Consider the following 18,936-nt stretch of genomic DNA (forward strand, 5'->3'; position numbering starts at 1 on the left):
GAGAGAGAGGGAAAGGAAGCAGTGCATCTTCACTTCATTATTCAGTCTGGGGCGGGAAGACGCCCTGCCCGAATCGGTTAAGGCGGCGTGGATCATGCGAGCGCGGGGGAGGCAAACGGGCGCCTGAGGCGGTTAATCGTGCCCGTCAGAAATGCCCGCCGACTCAGGCACCCACTTTGCCCTTTTGGGCTACCTTCACCTTATATAAGATAGACTCTACTCTACACGATGTGCTGTGTACACCGTATGTGCACCGCCCCTCTTACGTGGTAGTAGTCTACTGACATATGTATGCACTTCCGTACAATAAAATGGGTATTGATGTCTGCTCCGTACGTAGTCAATCTAGCATTGCGTCATCACCGCTTTGCGACTCGGTCGCCCATAATTTGAGACCTCGCCCACCTCTTCAAACGCCCGGTTTTTGTCTCAGCCAGTTTCAGCCCTCGTCCAGGTGATTAGATAGGTTTGATCTGTAGATGAGATTCCGGATTAGGTCACGACCCCCTGTACACGTCCCTGACTTGTACTGGCTTACCTTGAAATGGAGAGAAATGAGTGAGAAAATGAGAGCCTTCAGGTCTTGCACGAGATAATAGAACACTCGCAGACCTTCAGGATCTGACGATTCGGTCACATCCACCAACGAGCCGATTTTCGCGGTCTGCACAGCGTCAGAGTTAGGAGAAAATCACGGTATTCCAGGTCAAGTCCAGCGACGCACCTCGAAAGAAATATGTTCATTCCCAATTCGGATTTCCAGCTCCTGTCGTCCATCCTTGTTCTTCTGCGGCCATTTGGAATCATCCTCCCTAGGTTCACGTTAGCATCCACCCCTCTCGTCGTTGAATGTCTTGTAGATCCCATACTTTATGATCTCACTATCCTTGATGATGCGCTTGACCTCCTGGATCATCGCCGCACTCACGCACACTGTATTTCGGTCATCAGAGGCCATCCATTGTGACGGGTCTTGTTGATCGCAGGGTACTTACTCTCCTTGCGGATCAGAGAGTCATTGCGGTAGTTGGAGTTGTTCGCGTATCGGACGGCGGCGCTACGGCCATCGCCTAGAGTGCGGAAGTCGAACTCTGCGATGAAATTAGCAGCTGACAGGAAAGACAACGGCATTGGCGCAAACATACCCAGGAATTCATGTCCGAACCGCCCAGAGTGACCTGAGCTGCGGAACTGTCAGCAGCGGAGGAAACCTGGGCCTTGCACAGATTGATCTTACTAGTAACGGAGATAGAACGGCTCGTTCTGATTCGACATGGTCAATGGTAAGAACCCAAAAAGATAGCTAAGGTGGTGGTAAAGACTCGACGAAGAGCAAGTCGAACAATACCGGCGACGGAGGTTTGCAGGGTTGGGCCGGGCGGGCTTAGTCATCCACACACTCCGGACAGCTTGCGCTCCGCCGCGCAAATGGCCAGGCTGGTTTGGTCCTCAAAGTCCCCCCGGATTGTCCTACATTTGCGCTGATGAATGCAAGGCCGGTGAGGGGCGTCGAATTGAATTAATCTAGTCACCTATCCTCTGCGTCTTCTTCAAGGAGAGTCCCACTGGTTCGTTCTCCCCCGTCTCCTCGGCCCTCCTCCCCTGACTCGGCGGGCCAAACAGTGTTGTTGTATTGACCACATTTAGCTCTCCTCCCTCCTTATCCCACCGTCCTCCCCCGTCACGGCCGCTTCCCACCCCTGGTCACCATGGCGTCGTTTTTGGAAAATGCATACAGTTTGATCCATCTGGACAATACTGCGGATCAGCCCTCCGTGCAGGAGTTGAAATTGCAGCTGGAGAAGGGCACCGATGAGACGAAGTTGGACACAATGAGACAGATCATTACGATCATGCTCAATGGAGATCCTCTCTCTCAACTCCTGATGCACATCATTCGCTTTGTGATGCCGTCGCGGAGCAAGCCTCTCAAGAAACTGCTATATTTCTACTACGAAATCTGTCCCAAACTCGACGCGAATGGCAAGCTCAAGCAAGAGATGATCCTGGTGTGGTAAGAAGCCGACCCTACATATACCTCTGCCTGCTTGCTCCCCGCTGTCTCCTGCTGGCTATCTGACCGTCTAATTCGTGGGCAGTAACGGCATTCGTAATGACCTTCAGCACCCCAACGAGTACGTTCGAGGCAACACACTTCGCTTCCTCTGCAAGCTCCGAGAGCCGGAACTCATCGAACCCCTCCTTTCATCCGCACGCTCGTGCTTGGAACACCGCCATGCCTACGTGAGAAAGAACGCCGTCTGGGCCGTCGCCTCTATTTTCCAGCATTCGGAATCCCTCATCCCGGACGCCCCCGAACTCATCCAAACATTCCTCGACACCGAGACCGACGGCACATGCAAGCGCAATGCCTTTGCGGCTTTGATGTCTATCAGCCACCAGAAGGCCCTGGAATACCTGGCTTCGACATTCGACAGTATTCCGAACACTGATGAACTCCTTCAGCTGGTGGAGCTTGAATTCATTCGCAAGGATGCGGTCCAGAACACGCAGAACAAGGTAGGCTTGGGCGGAGAGGAATTTGGTCGGCTGTATGGTCCGCTAACGGCCAACAGGCGAGATATTTGCGATTGATCTTCGATCTTCTTGATGCGTCGACGAGCACCGTCATTTACGAAGCTGCGACGTCCCTCACGGCACTCACCAGTAACCCCGTTGCTGTGAAGGCTGCAGCGGGCAAATTGATTGAACTTGCCATTCGGGAGGCCGACAACAACGTCAAGCTGATCGTTCTCGATCGGGTTGACCAACTACGGATTCGCAATGAGGGTGTTCTAGATGATCTCACCATGGAGATCCTGCGTGTTCTCACGAGTCCGGATATCGACGTTCGACGCAAGGCCTTGAGCATTGCGCTGGAAATGGTCACCAGCAAGAATGTGGAAGAGATCGTCATGCTCCTCAAGAAGGAACTTGCAAAGACGGTTGACGAGCAGTATGAAAAGGTAGGCATATCTCTATGCTCGAGTTATGAACGCCTGCTGACGAGCGTTACAGAACAGCGAATATCGTCAACTCATTATCCAGTCTATTCACACCTGCGCCATCAAGTTTTCGGAAATTGCCGCCAGCGTGGTCGACCTTCTGATGGACTTCATTGCGGACTTTAACAACAACTCGGCCGTCGACGTTATTTCTTTCGTCAAGGAGGTCGTGGAGAAATTCCCCGGGTTGCGGGCCTCTATCGTCGACCGCTTGGTGTCCACATTGAGCGAGGTCCGTGCCGGCAAGGTCTACCGTGGCGTTCTGTGGGTCGTCGGAGAGTACTCCCTGGAGGAGAAGGATATCCGTGAGGCTTGGAAGCGTATCAGAGCCAGCCTGGGCGAAATCCCTATTCTGGCATCGGAGCAGCGTCTGCTCGAAGAAGTTCCCGACGAGCATGTGATCCAAGAACAAGTCAACGGCCATTCTAAGTCATCGGCGCCCTCGGGGTCGCGAAAGGTCCTGGCCGACGGTACTTATGCGACTGAGAATGCCCTGACCAGCCAGTCTGCAGCGGCCGCCAGGCTCGAGGCCGTCAAGGCTGCCCAAAAACCTCCTCTCCGTCAACTCATCCTGGACGGCGATTTCTACTTGGCTACGGTTCTTTCTTCCACACTGACCAAGCTGGTGATGCGCCACTCCGAGGTTTCTCAGGATGCCGCTCGAACTAACGCTCTGCGTGCGGAAGCGATGCTGATCATGATCTCGATCATCCGTGTTGGCCAGTCTCACTTCGTCAAGGCCCCCATCGACGAAGACTCCGTGGACCGCATCATGTGCTGCGTGCGCTCTCTCGCCGAATTCTCGCAGAAGAAGGATCTGGAGACCTCCTTCCTGGAAGACACGCGGAAAGCGTTCCGTGCGATGGTCCAGGTCGAGGACAAGAAACGGGAGGCAAAGGAAGCCTCCGAAAAGGCCAAGAGCGCCGTCCAGATCGACGACGCCATCCCCATCCGCCAATTCACCAAGAAGAACGAAGCAGAGGGCGCAGAGGAGATCGAGCTCGACCTCGCCAAGGCCACCGGCGGTGACTCGACAGTGGAAACTGTTTCTTCGAAACTGAGCCGGGTGGTGCAACTGACTGGCTTTTCGGATCCCGTCTACGCCGAAGCCTACGTCACCGTTCACCAGTTTGACATCGTACTTGATGTGCTTCTGGTCAACCAGACCCTGGAGACCCTGCAGAACCTGTCGGTCGAGTTCGCCACTCTGGGAGATCTGAAGGTCGTCGAGCGACCGGCCACGCACAACCTCGGACCCCGCGATTTCTTGAACGTGCAGGCTACGATCAAGGTGTCGTCGACGGATACCGGGGTGATCTTCGGTAACATCGTGTACGACGGCGCCAGCTCGACGGAAACGCACGTTGTCATCCTGAACGACATCCATGCCGACATCATGGACTACATCCAGCCCGCCCACTGCACCGAGACCCAGTTCCGTACGATGTGGACCGAATTCGAGTGGGAGAACAAGGTGAACATCAACTCCAAGGCGAAGGATCTCCGCGAATTCCTCAAGCAGCTCATGGAGAGCACCAACATGGCCTGCTTGACACCGGACGCCTCGCTGAAGGGCGATTGCCGCTTCTTGAGTGCTAACCTATATGCCCGGAGTGTATTTGGTAAGTGCCAAATCCCCTAGTGGGCTCCTATTCTTTGAGTGAAACACATGGCTAACCTGAGACAGGCGAGGACGCTTTGGCGAACCTGAGCATCGAGAAGGAGGGCGATGACGGGCCGATCACCGGTTTTGTGCGGATAAGAAGTCGGTCGCAGGGACTGGCGCTGAGCCTGGGATCCCTCAAGGGCCTCAAGGCTTCGACCGCGTAAACCTCCCTCTCCTCTTGAATAGTGACTAACCCAAGTACCCTTATCATATTCTCCCATATTACTTTACTTATTCTACTTGATCCGCGGCTGTTTCTATCTCTCCTGTTTCTGATGAATGAATTTGTTGACCATACGCTTTCTTTTTTTTTTTTGTGTCTGTGTTATACTGGATGAGAAAAGACTCTTTTTCAATTGAAGCCCTACAGTTAATAGACCGTGTCTCTTCCGTCTTGTACTCTTTCTAGATGTATTTCAATTAAATGAATGAGGGACCTCTGCTTCTGTCCGCGACTCAGCATCCCCACAGCTCCGCGGATCGCGGTGTCTCCGCCGTCGATCTAGTGTGGTCGCATCTTGAGTACAACGGTCATCCGGGTGGAATAGGTTCGAATGCTTGAGGTGAAGAAGTCGGCGATCATTCTTGTGAGGAGGGAAGAGTCGGTTTCAATGCGTTGGTGGAAGATGCATGCGGAAGGTCCCGAGAATGGGCTGGGAATGCCGCATGGTCCCAGTATGCTGTAGGCTTGTAGCACCTCAACTGATCAAGTTGACTCGAGAGTCTTGCAATAAATTATAAGCAATGGGTCGCCAGACTCCTCGACCCAACAGGGGCAGAAAGACTGGGGAAAGTGGAACCGATTCCCAGACATCGAAGCGAACCAGAAATGCGCCTTAATTAATCTCGTGATGGCATTCATAAGCAAATTCACAAAAATTAGTCTCCCGTTCTTTCTCCGCTCCTTCCTGGCCACGCTCCATCCTCTCCCCCCTTCGTCCCTCTTCGTGATCATCCTCTCCTTGGGCTCCTGTTTGATTCTCTTTGTGCGGTGGCTATATGATGCTCTCTGTCCCCTTGAGAACATCATGATCTCGCCCACCAATGACGCAGCGCGTCCGTCCCTTAACAATGCGGATCAGCCGGATTCCCAACACCAATTGCTGCAGCACGACTCGACTCTGACGGTAGCACAGTGCGTCTCCCTCACCTTGGGGAGCGACTCTCTTCTCGTCGCCGGTATGTAACCGTTACCCGACTGTCACCACGTTGGCAGGCTTCCCCTTCTAACCAAAACCGTTGCTTTTCTAGATGAGCGCTCCTCCACGCGTACTTCGAGTCGCGCATGCTGCGGTTTATTACCCAAGTCGTGTATGCTTGATCAATTCCTTCTTTTTAATCCAATCTGTTTTCCGTGTGGTTGATGTCCGCGCTGTCCGACAAGGTAATTCGGAATTGCTGACCCTTTCGTCCGCCTCTCAGCAACCAAGGATACCCATGCCATTTCGTTCTATAATATACTAGACGCCGATATCTCTCCGGCAGGCTTGACGATTACCTATGCGGAGCATGCGACCAAAGACGACGTCTCCGTGACTGCGCTTCAGTACCCGATCGCCGACGAGGAAAAGGCAAGCGTCGAAGCCTGGATCGCCCGATTGCTGGACCTGGCATATGGAAATGCGCAACGATACAAGAGGCTCAAGGTTCTTGTCAACCCCTTTGGAGGTAAAGGAGGCGCCGTGAAATTGTATCGGAATCATGCAGCGTCCATCTTTGCCGCGGCTCGCTGCAAGGTGGATGTTCAGGAAACGACGCACTCGGGCCACGCCAGCGAGATCTCAGAGAGCATCGACATTGATGCTTTCGATGCGATCGTCTGTTGTTCCGGAGACGGTCTTCCGTACGAGGTCTTCAACGGTCTGGCAAGGAAGCCAAACGCCGGCGAAGCCCTGAACAAGGTGGCCGTTGCATTGATACCGTGCGGTTCGGGAAATGCAATGACCTGGAATCTCTGCGGAACGGGAAGCGTGTCTGTGGCGGCACTGGCTATTGTCAAGGGATTGCGCACACCGATGGATCTTGCCTCGATCACACAAGGACAGAATCGCACTCTGTCTTTCCTGTCGCAATCTTTCGGCATCATCGCCGAGTGTGACCTGGGAACCGACAATATTCGATGGATGGGTGCCCATCGATTTACGTACGGTTTCCTTGTCAGGATTGTGAAGAGCACCGTTTGGCCGTGCGATCTTGCCGTCAAAGTGGAAATCGATGACAAAAAGGCCATCAAGGACCATTACAACACATACGCGAACAGTGTCCCTCCCCTCCGTTCCCCTGAAGAGACTGCTGGACGGTCCGGGGGCCTTCCGGAGCTGAAGTACGGCACTGTGCAGGATGATCTCCCTAAGGACTGGGAGGTCATTCCGTCCGAGACGCTGGGGAACTTCTACGCAGGGAACATGGCTATCATGTCCAAAGACACTAATTTCTTCCCAGCCTCGTTGCCCAATGATGGGTTGATGGACATTGTTACCATCGACGGAACCCTCGGGGTCGCCACGTCCCTCAAAATGATGACGGCAATTCCTGAGGGCAACTTCTTCGATATGCCAGAAGTCAACATCCGTAAGGCGACCGCGTATCGTCTGGTTCCTCGCGAAAAGGAAGGTTATATCAGCGTGGATGGCGAGCGGATCCCCTTCGAAGCTTTCCAGGTTGAGATCCACAAAGGCCTGGGCACAGTCCTGTCAAAGTCAGGACACCTCTACGAGGCAGAGGGGCCCAGGCCATGATATGAACGAAATATACTTGATCGGATCCCGCGACAGAGATAGAGTAGAAAGGGCAAACCGAGCCCCGACTTTTTGGGTGTGTTTATATAGCTGCTGACGAGTCTTCGCACTCTTTGATACCCTCGCGCAAGACCATTCCAATCAAGCACTGGCCTGCTTTGTATGTACAGTTGAATTGACGATTTTGCTTTAATCATCTTTGGTGTTGTCTTTGCATGTGTACAGTCCCAGGGGTCATAACAAATACAAGTTCTGTCTTCATAATCAGTGTCTATAAGATGCCATTCCGCGATAAAATGTATTTTTTGGGCTAGATATACAGCCGGTTCCCCGGACGCCTTGAGAATCGATCCTTGAGAAATCTCAATTAATCATCGAAGCCACCCCACTCGATTTCACTTTCCTCGTCCTCGTCGTCCTGAACGGGACGGGTCTTGAAGCCCCATTCCACCAAGCGATCATCATTCAGCGTCTCCGTCGCCCTCGTTCTCACCGGCTTGTACGGGCAATCCGTCCGCAACTTCTCAATAGGCCGCAGCAACAGGTCCATGGGCACATCGCCCTTGGGTTTCCTCTCCTTGGGCTCCTCCTCGTCATCCGCCTCGTCAAACTCCAGCACCTTCTCGACCTCATCAATCCAGATGTCCATGATATGATAGCGCAATCCATCCGGACCATGCGGCATAGGCACGTAATCATTCTTCTCGTCCGCAGCCGGCTGGTCCGGATCAAAGTTAATAGGACAGAGCGGGCCCTCCTCGATAATCGAGATGTAGGACTCCAGATCCGCCCATTTACCCTGTGCGCTGCTATCGCCACCGTTCGCCGTGCCCTCCTCCTCCTCTTCATCCGCGACCTCCTCAGCCTGCGCCTTCTTCTTCCCCTTCGATCGCTTGTTCTTCTCCTTCTTGCCGCCAGCGTCCTGGCGCTTGCGCTTCTTGTTCGTCTCCTCGGTTTGCTGCGACTTGGCGCCCTTGACGAAGATCTCGAATGCGACGCCCACGTAGCATCGGATCAGGAAGAGGTATTTATCGAGACGCAGACGGTCCAGCGAGTGGAAATCGCGACCGATGGTGATCCAGAACGCGCGCAGGAAGCGATGCAGCGTGGCTCGGGGCAGGGTCGGGACGATTCCGTACGAGAGGTTCCGGGCGAGGGCTTGCTGTGTGAGGGGGCGGTCGGAGTGGTAGAAGCCTAATTTATCATGTGGTTAGTTTAGCTCGGACTTGGTTTTGTCTTCCAATTGATCTTGTTCGCGCGGGCGCCCTAGAAGGCTAGGTAATCTAGACCCTAAGGGAATGAGGAATAGACGTACAGAAGAATAGACCCTTCCATAGTTTCAGGAGGTCGAGAAGAGAGAGGTCGGTTTTGGAGCGCAGGAAGAGAGTCAGGGACTCGGTGGCTTTGTCGCGAGTGCGTCGGTCTGTAAGAGACAGGGGCATAACATGTCAGTTGATTGACCGTATAGTAAGCGTTATCGACATGCAATGGGTCTGCAGGGAACATACCGCTTGAGGCGAGCTCCTTAACAAAAGGAGTCTTTTGTAGATCCGCCATGATGTTTCGTAGGTATATGATTGAGCTGATTCCAGTCGCAGGCCAGATCAGATAGGAAATTCGTTCTGTAAAGTCGCTGATATTAATTCAAGCGAATGGGTCGGTATTTTTCAAAATGTCCTACTGCGAATGTAGGTGTTGGCGAACGTTCAATTTCAGAAATCCAAGAAGTGCTATCGCGATTGCGGCCATAGTCTTTTTTTTTTTTTGGATGGAAAGTTGTTTGCGCTGTTTGCTTTGCTTGTCTGCCTGGGGCACCATTGCTGCTGTTCTTGGTTAGACTGCGAGTGGGCCTCATCGGATCTCTCAATATAACAATCCGATTGGGGAATTTAGTTCTTGTTAATCGCGTCTTGTCTCCGGGACCAGGTCAGATCATTTAAAAGATACTACTCCCTTGTGGATATACTGGAGATGTCGTTCGTCCACAATGAGGTGCCATGTACAGCAGGCGGATTGGTTCCATGCAGTGGACTTTTATGAAAGAACGTGTAGGTGTACCATCAGTTGTGTTGTAGAGATCATAGACGATATAGAACAAATAGATAGGACCCAGGGTCCTTCGATTGTTAGACGATAGAGTAGACAATGAAGTAGATGATTATGTTTACCTTACTTTGTTGACTACTGGTATTAGTATAGTTAGTTACATACTCGGTGTAGATAGATCACTAGGGTACTGATGTCCGCCATTGGTTGCCTAGCATACAGCAATATTTGTTCACTCTTAGTTTACCTACCTAGGTAGGCAGCCCACACTACGGAGTACATCGGACTCTGCAGGAGGTGGGTAGAACTCCCTGTGTTATGCGTTGACACGATTTTATTGTGTCAACTCCATGGTGTTTGGAACCGAGATAGCTCCACTTATAAATATCCCCAGATATACTCATGTTTATCTTATATTGTTAATTACTATTGTTTAACACATCCCTTCCCAGCATGTAAGCTCAGGGGAAGAGCGCCGCTCATGACCTGGAGGACCCTGGACATGCTATTGTTTTCAAGTTCTGATGAGGGTTGACTGTTACTGTACTAAAGCCATTGATAGATTTGTTTTATTAGCACATCAGCGTGCTCTGGGAATATAGTACACTTGATGAACAGAGTGAAATCAAAAGAAAGAAAGAAAGAAAAAATTCATACCTATTGTTTGTCGCATGCACGCGCACCCAAGTACCAATGATCTCGGGATCCGCAGCCATCCATGCCGAGTTTAACGGGCAATGGCCTTGCCGGGACGATCATGATGCAGACCCTATCAGATTGAATACGAAATACGGACGGGGCCATTAGCGAGTCCACAGATTGGCCCGTCACTGTAGGTAAGCGGATGTGTTTGCTCCCGAGAGCCCGTGCCGCATCTTTCTGCCCTAAGGGACCTTGGGTGGGGGAGGTCCTCCGTACTCCGACTATGCTGTTCATAGTTCTCAGTTATCGGAAATCGGTACGATCAAGCAACGAAAGATAGTTATGCCAATCGATCTGCAGGCAGGGTCAACTTCCCGATCCCCCGATACCTCTCATTAGAGTGTCTTTTAACGTTGTTGGTTCCGATGCCGAAGATCTAGAAACATTGTGGACGGTTCTGCTTCTTCCGGGGCCGCATCCGGCAACGTCCACATTCCTTCCATCCCTTTGTGGTATGCAACTTTCACTCGGGCTGGGATCTGTCCCAAGCGAGCTGTCTGCCTATTGATTCGGATGGCTTGAAGCAAATCCGAGATCACTTTTCCTCCGGGCAAAACTCCACTGTAGTTACACAAAGGAGATAACCTGACCATCATGACATCACCACTCACCCCTTGGGCGAATAGCATCCAGGGGCGCCCTGATGTTACTGATCGGGCTCCATCGCCCTGGATTTCTTTAAATCATTTCCTAATCTGCCTGTCATTTGTCGACGATCATCTCACATGATGTGGCGGAAGTAGGGTATGAACTAGCCATTGACACCCTATTTCTGGCATTCTTCATCTTTGCTTCTACCAGCTTTGGCTTTCTCCCCTGACTGGCACGGTCTTCTGTTTTCGTCGTGTTTACTCTCCCTCTTCCTCATCTTGCTGTGTCGGGCTTCATAGCAGGCTTTTGTGCCTCGATTGATTGCCCACAATGGCTCAGCATGGCGAAAACGATATCTCCTCCGGATCTACCTCCAGCCATACCGCGCACGAGAATGACATCGTGGAAGAGCCTCCGGTTTCTCGACGACAGTCGCGAGTCGACCGCAATGGCAGCCAAGTCTTCGAGAATATGAGCCCGGAGGAAAGAGCAAATCTGACTCGCATCGCCTCGAATTTCCCCAAGCGCCGCGCGACTAATCTAAGCACCGGTGGAACGACCCTCGAGCGAAAGGATACGATTGAAGAAATGGATGAGGACCATCCGGCTTTCGATCCGACCAGCGGACAATTTGACCAGCGGAAATGGGTCCGCAAGATACTGCGGTTGTTGGATCGGGAGGGCCTTTCGCGTCCGGCTTCCACCGGCGTTGCCTTTCAGAACCTCAATGTCTCCGGGTCCGGGTCTGCGTTGCAGTATCAGAGCAGTGTGAGCTCGATGCTGCTGGCCCCTCTCCGTCCCCAGGAATACCTCAGTTTTGCCCGACGATCTCCGGAAAAGCATATCCTACGCAACTTCGACGGTCTTCTTCAGAGTGGTGAGCTACTCATCGTCTTGGGTAGGCCGGGTAGCGGCTGCTCGACGTTGCTCAAGACACTCTGTGGGGAATTACATGGGCTGAAGCTTCGCAAGAGCTCGGAAATTCAATACAATGGTATCTCGATGGAAAGGATGCATAAAGAGTTCAAGGGCGAAGTGCTGTACAACCAGGAAGTGGATAAACATTTCCCGCATTTGACGGTTGGTCAAACGCTGGAATTTGCTGCTGCTGCGAGAACACCCGAGGTTCGATTGAATGGCATTGGGCGACAGCAGTATGCCAAGTATGTCTCGCAAGTTGTCATGACCATTTTCGGCCTGTCCCACACGTACAACACGAAGGGTATGTATACTGTTCTGTTGAGAGTGGACTTGACAATTCTAACCAAGAATGCAGTTGGGGATGACTACATTAGGGGTGTCTCTGGAGGTGAACGCAAGCGAGTTAGGTCAGTACGCCATGCCCTCGACGTTGCTAGTTAGCTAACACTTTTTAGTATTGCCGAGATGGCACGTAAGTTATTCGACTGTACGAAATGACGGCTGTGAGCTAACGACTACCAGTTTCCGGGGCGCCTCTCGCAGCGTGGGACAACAGTACTCGGGGTCTTGATTCCGCGAGTGCCCTGGAATTTGTCAAGGCGTTGCGGGTTTCGTCTGATCTGGCTGGAACCTGTCACGCCGTTGCCATATACCAGGCCTCACAGGCGATCTACGATATCTTTGACAAAGCAATCGTTCTGTATGAAGGCCGCCAAATCTTTTTCGGCCCCTGTGAAGAAGCAAGAGATTACTTCATCGAGATGGGCTGGGACTGCCCACCACGTCAGACGACCGGTGATTTCTTGACGTCCGTGACCAACCCCCAGGAGCGTCAAGTACGCAATGGGATGGAGAATCGGGTCCCTCGCACACCCGATGAGTTCGAGAATTACTGGAAGAACAGTCCCCAGTATGCTAGACTCTGTCAGGAAATCGAGCAGTATCATCGGGATTTTCCTCCCGGTGGAGAATCGGAGCAGGCATTTAGCCAGATGAAGAGATTGCGACAGGCGAAGCACGTCCGACCCAAGAGTCCTTATGTCATTTCGGTCATCATGCAGATCAAGCTTTGCACAATGAGAGCTTATCAGAGGTTAGTTTCTCCCACCGTTGCTCGTTCATAAGTATACCGACTAATGATGCTAGAATATGGAACGACAAACCTTCTACATTGACAACACTTATTGGGCGAGTCTGTATGGCTCTTATCATTGGATCCATATACTATGGGTGAGCTCTCCCGAGAGTGTCGGTGGAACTCCATTCTAATATCTCTAGGACCCCAAATGCTACCGCTGGATTCCAAAGCAAGGGAGCAGCTCTTTTCTTTGCAGTTTTGTAGGTTTACTTTTACATACGAGATCCGGTTGAAACTTAGACTAACACACTGCTTTAGGATGAACGCGCTCATCAGTATCACGGAAATCAACTCGCTCTATGATCAACGGCCTATCGTCGAGAAGCAGGCCTCGTATGCCTTTGTTCATCCTTTTGCGGAAGCACTCGGCGGAGTTGTCTCTGATATTCCGGTCAAATTCTTCGCGGCGGTCGTGTTCAACATCATATTCTATTTTCTGGCTGGATTGGTAGGTTCAAGCCTAACGAAGGTGGATTCGTGCTTGTCACTAACATTAGATTATAGCGATATGAGCCGTCTCAATTCTTCATTTTCTTTCTGTTCACATTCCTCAGCACACTTGCCATGTCAGGGATCTTCCGAACGCTGGCCGCAGCAACGAAGACACTCGCACAAGCAATGTCCATCGCTGGTGTGATTGTCCTCGCTATAGTCATTTATACAGGTTTCGTGATACCCGTGCCACAAATGTCCTCAATTCCCTGGTTTAGCTGGATCCGATGGATCAATCCTGTCTTCTACACTTACGAGGCGATGATTGCGAATGAGTTCCACGGCCGACGCTTCACGTGTTCTCAGTTCGTGCCTGCATATCCCAACCTAAGTGGAAACTCTTTCATATGCTCCATCCGAGGCGCTGTGGCAGGCGAGAGGACCGTGTCTGGGGATGCATATATCGGATCGCAATACACATACACATATGCGCATGAATGGCGGAATCTCGGCATCCTTATTGGATTTTGGATATTTTTTACGGCATTGTACTTGGTCGCTACTGAGATCAACTCCGCAACTTCCTCAAAGGCCGAATTCTTGGTATTTCGACGAGGTCATGTTCCAGCGTACATGCGCAACGTCGACAAGGATCAAACCGACAACGCATCAGCGGTGGTCAGTCACCCCGAAAAAGGCGGCCAGGAAGAAGAGGATGCTATTCCGAAACAGCACAGCGTCTTCACATGGCGGAATGTCTGCTATGATATACCCGTCAAGGGGGGTCAACGACGTCTTCTGGATAATGTGTCGGGTTGGGTGAAGCCTGGCACTCTCACGGCCTTGATGGGTGTTTCGGGAGCCGGCAAAACGACCCTTCTCGACGTTTTGGCGAAGCGTGTCTCAATCGGCGTCGTGACTGGCGATATGCTGGTAGATGGAAAGGCCTTGGACAGTAGTTTCCAGAGAAAAACTGGCTACGTGCAGCAGCAGGATCTCCATCTTCCTACCACCACCGTTCGAGAGGCGCTGCGCTTCAGTGCAGTCCTGCGTCAGCCGAAGTCTGTCCCCAAGAGCGAAAAGTACAAGTATGTCGAGGAGGTCATAGAGATGCTCGGTATGCAGGATTTCGCCAGTGCAATCGTCGGAACGCCAGGTGAGGGGTTGAATGTCGAGCAGAGAAAGTTGTTGACCATCGGAGTGGAGCTGGCCGCAAAGCCTGCGCTGTTGATTTTCCTCGATGAGCCGACCAGTGGTCTGGATTCTCAAAGCTCGTGGTCTATTGTTGCTTTTCTGCGAAAACTGGCAGACCACGGTCAGGCAGTGTTGTCGACGATTCATCAACCCAGTGCTCTGTTGTTCCAGCAGTTTGATCGCCTGCTTTTCCTGGCCAAGGGTGGTAGGACCGTCTATTTTGGCAACATCGGCGACCAGTCCCGTACCTTGCTTGACTATTTCGAAGGCAATGGGGCGAGAGAGTGTGGTGAATCAGAGAATGTAGGTCCTTTCACTCCCCTTGAATAGCCTGGTTTATGCTGACGTGAAAAAGCCGGCTGAGTATATGCTCGAGATCATTGGGGCTGGTGCATCTGGCAAGGCAAGCAAGGATTGGGCGCTTGTCTGGAACGAAAGTCAAGAGGCCAAGGACGTGGCCAGTGAGGTTGAGCGAATCCATCGAGATCGCGCGTCCGCATCCAGCGAGGCCGACACTGCCGAGCAGGACCAGCATGCGGAATATGCCATGCCGTTCGCCTCCCAGCTGTGGTATGTCACTTATCGTGTCTTTCAGCAATACTGGCGCGAACCCTCCTACGTCTATGCCAAACTCATCCTGGCCACTGCCTCGTCGCTGTTCATTGGTTTTACGTTCTTCAAGCCCGATAGCTCCCAGCAGGGGTTTCAGGACGTTCTGTTCAGTGCGTTCATGATGACTTCCATTTTCTCGACCTTGGTGCAACAGTAAGTCTTACCGATATCCACAACCTATTCACTTAGTCCCTCGTGTGCCTTGTCTTGTTCAACTCCAGCTCACGGCGTTATCAGGATCATGCCCAAATTCGTGGTTCAACGATCTCTCTACGAGGTTCGAGAAAGACCGTCCAAGGCGTACTCATGGGCCGCGTTCCTGATCGCCAACGTGATCGTCGAGATCCCGTACCAAGTCCTCGCTGCGATTGTCGCCTACGCATCATACTACTACCCCGTCTATGGCGCCAACCAAGCGCCGCATCGCCAAGGTCTCATGCTTCTCCTAATCATCCAGTTCTACGTCTTTACCTCGACGTTCGCATCGTTCATCATTTCCGCGCTCCCGGATGCCGAGACCGGCGGCACCATCGCCACCCTCCTGTTCATGATGACCCTCGTCTTCAACGGCGTGATGCAGCCCCCGAACGCCCTCCCGGGCTTCTGGATCTTCATGTACCGCGTCTCGCCCCTCACGTACCTGATTGCCGGCATCACGGGGACCGGGTTACACGGACGAGCAATCGTGTGCGCCAGCGAGGAACTCAGCGTCTTCGATCCTCCCAGCGGCCAAACTTGCGGTCAGTACCTGGCCGCCTACCTGCAGGCCGCGCCGGGTCAGCTGTACAACCCAAGCGCAACGCAGGGTTGCGAGTACTGTCAGCTCCGCAACGCGGACCAGTATCTAGCCAGTTCCAATATCTGTACGTCCCTATGCCCCTCTGCGTCCTACTATCACATCCATCCATCCATCCAACCAACCAACCATCAGATCAGTATAACCTAATCACACAATTGAACCACGAACCAACCCGCTAACCAACAAACTCTAGACTACAGCGAACGCTGGCGCAACTTCGGCATCGGATGGGCGTACATCGGTTTCAACATCTTCGGCACCGTCCTGCTGTACTACATGTTCCGGGTCAAACACTACAACCCGACCTCCTTAGTCCGGGGGGTCGTGCGCGGCGCGAAATTCATCTGTCGCGTATTCAAGCGACGATCGGGCGAGACGCCGAAGGGACGAGAGGCGGAGAATGGTCGGTTGGTGTGAGGTGTGTTCATGTTGCTGGAGATATATTTCCACTTGTATATCCGTCCTCGGGAGTAGCATTGACAGACAGACAGTATTCTTGAATGTTGGTTGGGTTCGAGATCTGGTTCCACTCGTTATTTTTGTTTCATTTGTTTAATTAATATATTATTTTGCATCCGCTCATTCTCGTTCAGTTAGTATCTTGGATACTTTGTTGTGTTATAGTTTAGATTTTTCTCAATTCTATGGATGTTTTTGTATACATGACCTAACCGTAAGCAACCCAGTCCAAACAACACAGGGTCATCAATCAATATAGGAAACCTAAAACGCGTCAGCGAATCAGAATCCAATCTGATCCACTCCCCAGCATCATTGGTCTAGTGGTAGAATTCGTCGTTGCCATCGACGAGGCCCGTGTTCGATTCACGGATGATGCATTCTTTTTACATCTCTTTGTTTTTTTGTCTAATTGCCGAAAGATAGGCAGTGGGCCCTCACTTACCCTACTATCTACCTACCTACCCATGTGATCGATAGGTTGAGTGGCCTGTTTGTTCGTTTTGCTTCGTTTTAGTGTCATCCCCCAATCTTTCTTAGTATGTATGTCCATGTTTACATAGCAGCACAGGTATCGTGATTGGGATAGATCAAGTAAGGTAGGCATTTAAGTTAAATTGATTGCACGGCATGCATATGCGTAAAAGCAAGCGCTAGACAAGTACCTAAAACTAGATAAGACACCTAGACAGATAAGTTTCAAAGTACCTCCGGATAAAGCCAGTGGAAATCCACGATTCAAGAAGCAAGAAGATACCGGTCAACGTAACTATGCACGAAGCGAGACATAATTTAAGCTGCGCACCAGATGAGCGAGAAGAATCAGGAGGGGAGTGATGGAGAGGTACGGAGCAAACAGTACGGAGTAGCACCGCCAAGTAGTAGGAATAGGACAGCAAGATAGATAGATGGATAGATAAATAGACAGCAGCAGAATTGCAACACGCGTTCAGAAGCATAGGAAGTACAGGCACAAAGTAGTGTGAATATGTAGGGAAAAAGCAAAACATGGGTATTATGCGCAGGAGATAACGCCGGGAATCATCGAGATCAATCATCATTACATAGTTAGTCGTTGGGTATTGGAGGCGGGTGGCGCTGGAATTCAAGTGGTCAATTGCGTGGCGACGTATGCAGGGGTGCCTGGGTGAAAGTGACCGGTCTGCAAACGTTTGTTCAAGTCCAGATGAATAGCAGAGGCTGGATCACCTTCACACAAGGTGCAGGCAACCAGGCAAGTAGATTCAGAATCAATGCCTGATCGTAACCAGTGCGTTGACCACATGGCCTGGCGTCCATCCTTGCTCGACCAGGGTGGAATTCTCCTTGAGCATCTTGCCCAGATACGCGATGCGTACACGATGACTCCTGGGAATCTATACGGTATCCAAATGTTACACGTCAGCTTGCCGCAACACAATCCAATCAAACAATTACGTAGACGGGGTGACGTACCCTAGCTTCTTGCTGCACCTTCCGGGCAATAAAGCCTACATTCTGCGCGTTTCCGACGGCCACGATTACGTCGGGTCCACCCCTGTCGCTGAGTCGTGCTTTGACACAGATCAGATCTCGCTCCCGGGTTTTGCCCTTTTCATCCCTGCGCCGTTCAAGCTCCTCCGTGATCAGTTCGTCGCCCGAGGCTTCGTCCGCCGATAATTTACCGTCTTCAGTGTCGAAGTCGTCGTCGTCGCCGCCATCGACCTCGCCATCGGACCTTGATCGCACTATGTTTTCCGGATCGCTGACGATACACTGGGGCAGCCGATAAAGCACCCCTTGCTCGTCATAGCAGCCCTGGCAGGGATCGCCCGTGGGCACCGTTATCCCGGCGGCGTCAATGATGCTCTGGGCTGTCGCAAGATCGTTGGCGCGCATCAAGGTCAGCGCCGTCGATAAAGCAGCCCAAACCTCCGGACGCCCCGTCACTCTCGTCTCGAAGAAGTCTTTGCGCTCCTGGTCCAACGTCGCCCGACTCCACAGCCGACGCTTGCTGTACCAGACATGGCGGCGAATCGGGGCGTTGAAATGCTCGCTCAGCGCATACTGGTTCGTCGCGCGTCGGTAGGCAATGGTAGAAGCGGGCAGAATGTTTGAACTTGGAGTTGGATGGGTAGGATGAGGAATTGAGTCTGGCTGACGCTCGTCCGCGACTACTCGCGAGGCATGTTGCGAGACAGTTTCGTCACGACGAGGCGAGGAAAAGCAGCAACCCTGCAGACACACAATTAGAGCCAGGCATAATGTACAGCGAAAGCGAAGTCATAGAGAGGGTTTCATCCAAGAAGGCTCATTGGCGACAAGTAGAAGGGCGTTGGGTTCTGCATGCGGGATGCGGGCCATGGATGACGTACGGCGCAATCACGATGATTGACTGAGCACGAGACAAAGAAAACCAAAGACACTCACCATTTCGACAGGATCGACGATCGACGAGACTCCATCAGCCAGATAAACACGATCAGTTCTTCGGACCCGCACAGCAGCAAGAGAGAAAAATAGAAAAAGAAGAAGGGTGGGAGGGGAGAGGGTGGCCCTGATGGTGATCAATAGATGGTTGCGTCTGTAGCGGAAATCGTACGACTGAAAGTGGAGTTCAGCAAGTATGGAAGTATATTAGGTTTGAAGGTATC

At 52.0% G+C, this 18,936-nt stretch overlaps 7 protein-coding genes and 1 non-coding gene across 8 annotated transcripts; 5 read left to right on the forward strand and 3 right to left on the reverse strand.

The window, feature by feature from the left end:
* Window positions 1-256: 256 nt before the first annotated feature.
* MNH1 (mago nashi family protein) lies at window positions 257-1,343 on the reverse strand. Its single transcript, XM_046085359.1, has 7 exons — window positions 1,238-1,343; window positions 1,146-1,183; window positions 996-1,091; window positions 870-933; window positions 725-812; window positions 539-664; window positions 257-473 (listed from the first exon to the last, which is right to left on the reverse strand). Exons 1-7 carry the CDS (start codon window positions 1,273-1,275, stop codon window positions 459-461), a joined length of 465 nt encoding a protein of 154 aa, XP_045941322.1. The 5' UTR covers window positions 1,276-1,343; the 3' UTR covers window positions 257-458.
* A 366-nt stretch (window positions 1,344-1,709) lies between these two features.
* On the forward strand, window positions 1,710-4,835 carry SEC26 (coatomer subunit beta; the record flags this gene model as incomplete). The annotated part of the gene is made up of 5 exons (XM_046085360.1): window positions 1,710-2,014; window positions 2,100-2,520; window positions 2,577-2,966; window positions 3,019-4,627; window positions 4,693-4,835. The coding sequence occupies 5 exons, from the start codon at window positions 1,710-1,712 to the stop codon at window positions 4,833-4,835; spliced, it is 2,868 nt and encodes a 955-aa protein (XP_045941323.1).
* An 864-nt stretch (window positions 4,836-5,699) lies between these two features.
* Window positions 5,700-7,409, forward strand: LCB4 (putative sphingosine kinase (SphK); the record flags this gene model as incomplete). Its single annotated transcript, XM_046085361.1, has 3 exons — window positions 5,700-5,850; window positions 5,923-5,982; window positions 6,094-7,409. The coding sequence occupies 3 exons, from the start codon at window positions 5,700-5,702 to the stop codon at window positions 7,407-7,409; spliced, it is 1,527 nt and encodes a 508-aa protein (XP_045941324.1).
* Window positions 7,410-7,776: 367 nt separating this feature from the next.
* Window positions 7,777-8,966, reverse strand: LDX57_003704 (ribosomal RNA processing 1 family protein; the record flags this gene model as incomplete). Its single annotated transcript, XM_046085362.1, has 3 exons — window positions 7,777-8,603; window positions 8,725-8,832; window positions 8,918-8,966. The coding sequence occupies 3 exons, from the start codon at window positions 8,964-8,966 to the stop codon at window positions 7,777-7,779; spliced, it is 984 nt and encodes a 327-aa protein (XP_045941325.1).
* A 2,017-nt stretch (window positions 8,967-10,983) lies between these two features.
* On the forward strand, window positions 10,984-15,202 carry LDX57_003705 (uncharacterized protein; the record flags this gene model as incomplete). The annotated part of the gene is made up of 9 exons (XM_046085363.1): window positions 10,984-11,970; window positions 12,025-12,076; window positions 12,125-12,141; window positions 12,192-12,762; window positions 12,816-12,899; window positions 12,948-13,007; window positions 13,066-13,255; window positions 13,312-14,736; window positions 14,789-15,202. Exons 1-9 carry the CDS (start codon window positions 11,079-11,081, stop codon window positions 15,200-15,202), a joined length of 3,705 nt encoding a protein of 1,234 aa, XP_045941326.1. The 5' UTR covers window positions 10,984-11,078.
* A 279-nt stretch (window positions 15,203-15,481) lies between these two features.
* Window positions 15,482-16,261, forward strand: LDX57_003706 (uncharacterized protein; the record flags this gene model as incomplete). Its single annotated transcript, XM_046085364.1, has 2 exons — window positions 15,482-15,908; window positions 16,038-16,261. The coding sequence occupies 2 exons, from the start codon at window positions 15,482-15,484 to the stop codon at window positions 16,259-16,261; spliced, it is 651 nt and encodes a 216-aa protein (XP_045941327.1).
* A 351-nt stretch (window positions 16,262-16,612) lies between these two features.
* LDX57_003707 lies at window positions 16,613-16,683 on the forward strand. The gene has a single exon. It is a non-coding gene; the product is annotated as a tRNA-Gly (tRNA).
* An 870-nt stretch (window positions 16,684-17,553) lies between these two features.
* On the reverse strand, window positions 17,554-18,715 carry LDX57_003708 (uncharacterized protein; the record flags this gene model as incomplete). Its single annotated transcript, XM_046085365.1, has 3 exons — window positions 17,554-17,679; window positions 17,759-18,517; window positions 18,713-18,715. 3 exons carry the CDS (start codon window positions 18,713-18,715, stop codon window positions 17,554-17,556), a joined length of 888 nt encoding a protein of 295 aa, XP_045941328.1.
* Between the last annotated feature and the right edge of the window lie 221 nt (window positions 18,716-18,936).

The sequence above is a fragment of the Aspergillus melleus genome (assembly GCF_016097325.1).
Source record: "Aspergillus melleus strain CBS 546.65 chromosome Unknown contig2, whole genome shotgun sequence".
NCBI classification, from domain to species: Eukaryota; Fungi; Ascomycota; class Eurotiomycetes; order Eurotiales; family Aspergillaceae; genus Aspergillus; species Aspergillus melleus.